Below are 5,714 nucleotides of genomic sequence, written 5' to 3'. Positions count from 1 at the left end.
CTCTCTTTGTACATCAGCCATTGGAACTCTGCATAACTTTGACGTAAAACATGGCAGATGAAAACTCATTTGTATTATTTCTTTGTATATCAACCAGATCTGTGAGAATGAGATGCACGATATTCATAAAAATTTTAATGATATTCATTTGGATACCATAAATGAAAAAAATTATTCTGGCCGCCATGTTGGGGGTATACTTTGTACAGTCTTCAACGAGGAAAAGGTGTTATTTTACCATTTTTCCAACAAATTAAGCAAAGGAGCTACATCCAGAGAGAAAATATTTCAAAATTAATCTTCCTTTCTTTACCACTGCGACAGTCAGGAGCCTCTAAGTTACGTGGAGAAGCAGATCAGGCCCATTTTAGCCTTTTTGGCCCAATGGTTACTGTATAGTTCATACCCCCAAAATGGCAGCCAAGAAATTCTGTTGTTTTAAAAGTATCTCTATGAATATCATTAACCTAGTTAACGGGGATCTGGTGGATAGAATATACGGTATCGCAAACTAATTCTTGCCTAAGGGGGTCTACAGTCATTGGTTTTGTATTGTTCAGACTTAAACCAAGAGGGCAGGGTCTGCATGTCCAGAAATTGTTATTGCACTGGTGGACATTTAATAATAATGATATTCATGGATAATTATGATGTTTTAATTAACCATTACCATAGTAACAAAATGGCGGTCTGGTGAAAAGAGCATTATTGTCGATGATAACTTACTTTTGAGGAGAATTAGCCTTTAAGGGAAAGAAAGATCAGTTGTATAACAATATAATTATCACTACAAAATGTCTGTGAGGTTCTAATTTGCAAGAAAACGGCAGACGAAGGACATTTGATGGGAAGAGTTATGATAGCTCCAAATACAGCCAATTCAGACTTCAAGAGACAGAAAACAGCCTCATCTCCTTCAAAATACTTGTTTGCTAGGCTTTCAGATCACTTTGGTACTCTTAATATGGTATAAGATGCAACTGCAGTCAATCCGATTGCAAAAACTTCTCGTGTTCAGCCATAAAAGTCCATGGCTTATCATAATGCAATCTCCTTAATTTTTATACCATAATATACATGTAGCAAACTCTATTTGTTAGTCCTAAGTGAAACGAAGGCCATTTATGAAAAGAAATAAAATTATATTGCTTAACATTTGGAAAAAAACAATACGGTACATGTAAGTGAATGTAAAATGGCGGTGTAAATAGTCCTTGTCTTTGAGCTAAGAAGTCCACACTTCAACATAACATATGAGCATAAGTTGTAGCATATAGTATGCTAAGTGAAATGAAGCTTGTTCCTGCTTTAGTGATTCAAGAGAAGAGTGAAAAGCTACTCTTCCATTCATGTTACCTACATTTAGCTTTCAATAATTTACGAAGTTTTACTGAAAAATTAAGTTCCGTGTCCTCTAATTTCTGGACATGGACTATGCTTGTAGGTAACAAGAGATATTCTTGATGATGATGGAATTATATGGTCATACATCAACTACATCAAGTGTACAGTATAAGTCAAACCCAGTATTACATGTACTGTATATGATATGTATCCAGGCGTTCAGTGAACAAAATTGCAGGAATTAAGTCACAAAATCTAGCAAGTCACCACCACCCACTTCAATACTATCAGCCATACAATATAAAGTTAGTACCTTGTCTTGAACTGGTTTAAATTTTGAATTCATTTTCAAAGTAACAGGAACCAAGAAAGCTTTTATTAATCTTTCCACTTCTCGGTCATCAGCTGCCAAACCAAACATGAGGAAAGCCTTTTCCAGTAGCTCTATCAATATTGAGAGTAGATCAGCTGGTTCACTTCAGTCTGCAGTCAATATTTAATTATTATTATTATTACTTACCAATGTCTTGCTGATAAGCACCATCCATTTTGTGACTGCTAATTGGTAAAGTTGAGTATGAGTTGGAAGGAAATGGGTGGATAAAGGAAGTTAGCCGCCCACGCACCGAGTGGAATCAAAGCATCTATGGTTTAAAAAAATTAAAAAAAAGATGAAGTAGGATTCTAGCTCGGATTCTAGAGCAAATTCGTAAAAAAGTAACAGAAACAAGGACAAGTATAATTCCGAATGACCAACGAAAATACGAAATGAAAATCCTACTCAGTCTCGTGACGCAAATTCTACTCAGTCTACATTATACTTTTAATATTTCTATTTTAAATTACTGATCATCTTGCAATGTAGAGTAGAATTTGTGTCACGAAAGTAGGATTTTCATTTCGTATTTTCGTTGGTCGTTCGGAATCATACTTGTCCTTGTTTCTGTTAGGCTTTTTTTTTCAGTACGAATTTGCTCTAGAATCCCACTTCATCTTGTTTTTTTTTAAATTTTTTTATGTTCTTGTTTGTGTTGATTTTAAAAATAATATTTGTAACATTTTTTCAGATGGTGACAATTCAGTGCTATTGTGGTGAATAGTTATTATTATTATTATTATTATTATTATTATTAGAATTTTACAGGACTTATACAAAGCAGATGAAAAACAGACAGGAGAAGGGCAGAGGAGAGAGGAAGAAATTCCTGAAGGGTTGTCAGGAACAGGTGTCCTGACATCCTGGAAGAAATAAATAAACAAACAGACACAAGAATAGTAAATTAAGAGGGAGTAGTAAAAGAAGAGGGAAGAGGACAGCACAGACACATAGAGCATGGACAGACAGTATTAAAAGTGTGTGCATTGTTTGAGTTAAAAACATTGTTGAATTTATCTTTAAAATACCGATTTACTAGAGACTTAAATTTGTTGATAGATATTGATAGGTCTACTGGGGGTAGGGAGTTCCATAGTCTGGGGAGACGGTGAAAGAAAGTATGTCGAGCTTGAGTCAGTGAGACAGTAGAGTGGACTAGCTTGTTGAACTTTGAGCTACGGGTACATTTGGAAGAGGATGCAAAGGAGAAGTAGTCATACACATTGAAACACGGGTCACTATGGTTCAACTGTACAAAGAAGAAGACAAGTTCGGCACGTTCCAGATAGTACATTAGGGGCAGGAGCTCTAGAGTTTCGAGCCTAGACTTGTAGTCCATCTGGAAGTCAAACAGGATATATTTGGTTACCCTTCTCTGCAGTCTCTCTAGTGAGATAATGTCTCTGATTAGGGAGGGTCGCCACACTGGGGAACAGTAATTAAGTATAGGGAGTACCAGGGACAGATATAGTGTCTTTTTAACAGCAGTTGGTGTGGTAGCTCCTGGAAAGACTCGTTTTATTCTCCTCAGTATACCATATGCTTTCTGTAGCACCAAGTCTACTTGGGTGGACCAAGAGAGTGAATCAGAGAAGACAACACCAAGGTCTTTGCAAGTACTTCTGTGAGCAATAGGTTCACCATCTAATGTATAGTCAAAAATTACAGGAGCTGACCTTGGTTGATGGAAGCTTATCACACAGCTCTTCTCACTGTTGAAAGCAAGACCATTCAGCTTCACTCCAGTTAGATAACAGTCCTAAGTCACTCTGTAACAGCTGAGTGTTATGCTAATGGAATGCTATACTGAGTGTTTAGTGAAGTATGGTAAAATAATAATCTTGACACAAATCTGGTTCAAGAAGATGACAGTACCCATCTCTTCACTCCAATCCGGTCCTGTTGAATGTTGTTTCTGCATGTTGCAAGTTCATGATCATAACATGAATTAATATTATTGCCACGGTTTGTTTTTTTAACTGAAATACAATTTATTAAACACACATAAATGATAAAACAATGGTATCCAAGACTAAATACCTTCTTTTAGCTGGAACTGGAACCTCCACTAAGTATTGCACCCACATTTTGGAGCACGTTTTTTTAATTAACAAAATGGCTGAACGAGGTAAGCGGCCTGGGCTGGGGTGATAGAGAGAGGGCAACTTTATCTTATTGCCGGTTAGAGTTATTAAAACAGTTGCGGACCTGCGCATGGATAGTTGGAGTAGAATAGTGTAAAAATTAGCCTTGTAGTGTTGCCGGACCAAAAGTCAGTGTAGCAGTGCCCCCGGTAAAAATAGTTCCTACAATTGTTTTCCCCACCTTGCAAGTACAACTGCATGGGTTCTTATTAAGACTTATGAAGGTTCTCTCTACCTTCTAATGCTTCTAGAGAAGTCTTTAGACAGTATCTCTATGTTCTTTTGCTGTTAGAAAGCGCATAACTTTGTCCTGTGTACAAGTCATTACAGACAGAAGATTAGCATCTAGTAAAACCCCGTATTTTGGGGATATCCTGAAGACACGTGTTCCATTCCTCATGTTAAAATTCCTTATGTCTGCTTGCAGTCTGTATGAAAGGACTTTTGCACATAAATCGAGTCTTTCAAGGCATGTGAAAACTGTTCATGGGGCCACCGTGGTAGAGAGTAGCTCGGTGTTTTGTAATGAATGTCATGACAGGTAAATAATTTAATGTAGTATCCTAGGACCTAGAAATAAATTTTGTAAAATACAGGCACTTCAGATTCTATAATGATATTTTGGATTAGGTATCACTATCAGTACAAGCAAAATATAGACTGCCTTAGTGCCTTACTTTAGAGAGCAATGAATATTTCAATACTTAAATTTTGTTAGAAGCACTTGTGTGCTAATGATAATGGGCGTGACACTGAAATAAATAATTTGGTTGAGTTTTATTTTAGCCATTGGCAGTTTGCAAGCAAAATTGCCAATATTAAAGCCGCCAATCATTAATGTAATGCACGTGTACACAAAAATCGCCAAATTAAAAACAGCCAATTACAATTTTACAGCAAAATTGCCATAATAAAGCACCACCAAAATAAAGCACTAAATTTTAAAAATACAAGATGAAATAGGATTCTAGAGTAAATTTGTAAAAAAGTGACAGAAACAAGGACAAGTAGGATTCTGAACGACCAACGAAAATACGAAATGAAAATCCTACTCTGGTGACGCAAATTCTACTCTACATTGTACTTTCTATATTTTTGTTTAAGAAATTACAGATCATCTTGCAATGTAGAGTAGAATTTGTGTCACGAGAGTAGGATTTTCATTTCGTATTTTTGTTGGTCATTTGGAATCCTACTTGTCCTTGTTTCTGTTACTTTTTTTACAAATTTACTCTAGAATTCTACTTCATCTTGTTTTTTTAAAACTTTCAATGTTCTTGTTCTTGTTGATTTTAAAAATAATATTTGTAATATTTTTTTCAGATGGTGTTGATTGCTATTGTGGTGAATATAGTTATTCTTCGTTTTCAAGATAATTTATTCATTGAGTATTAACCATAATAATCTGAGGAAATGAGTCAGAATACTGTCACAATGACAAGTACCATGCCCAATTGTGGGAAAGAAGCATGCATTGCAATGGAAAATACTTATTGCAAGGGCTTGAACTCACTTTAGCAGAGGAGACACATTGAGAAACTAAGTCATCCCGGTCTTGAAGACACAAACTACCCATACTTATCGCAGAAAATAGTTACATTTTTTGAAAACATGAGTAATGGCCTCTTTATGGCCACTCATTGAACTCAGGACATATTCAATTGAAAGAACTAGATGATAAATAGAGACTAATTCATCTGTAAATAACACAAACCACTTGAAAAATCATTCCTTGTCACTGCTATGCATTGATTGATAACTTTCAGATTATTCAGTTTTAGTCTCCCTCAGGCTGCATGTTGTGGTATGATAAAGGTTGTTCTCATGTTTTTGCATCACTTTTTATAGCT

At 35.8% G+C, this 5,714-nt stretch overlaps 1 protein-coding gene across 1 annotated transcript in view; it reads right to left on the bottom strand.

The window, feature by feature from the left end:
- LOC109581422 (proteasome-associated protein ECM29 homolog) overlaps positions 1 to 1,927 on the bottom strand; it is a 4,255-nt gene extending 2,328 nt beyond the window's left edge. Inside the window, exons 1-2 of the mRNA XM_019995521.1 lie at positions 1,865 to 1,927; positions 1,658 to 1,788 (exon numbers count right to left, since the gene is read on the bottom strand). Of these exons, the coding sequence (XP_019851080.1) occupies positions 1,658 to 1,788; positions 1,865 to 1,892 (159 nt within the window). The 5' untranslated portion in view covers positions 1,893 to 1,927. The remainder of the gene's footprint in view (positions 1 to 1,657; positions 1,789 to 1,864) is intronic.
- Between the last annotated feature and the right edge of the window lie 3,787 nt (positions 1,928 to 5,714).

The sequence above is a fragment of the Amphimedon queenslandica genome, unplaced genomic scaffold (genome assembly GCF_000090795.2).
Source record: "Amphimedon queenslandica unplaced genomic scaffold, v1.1 AMPQUscaffold_13440, whole genome shotgun sequence".
NCBI lineage: Eukaryota > Metazoa > Porifera > Demospongiae > Haplosclerida > Niphatidae > Amphimedon > Amphimedon queenslandica.
Note: the sequence above shows the minus strand (reverse complement) of the source record. Positions and strands in the feature narration are given on the sequence as shown.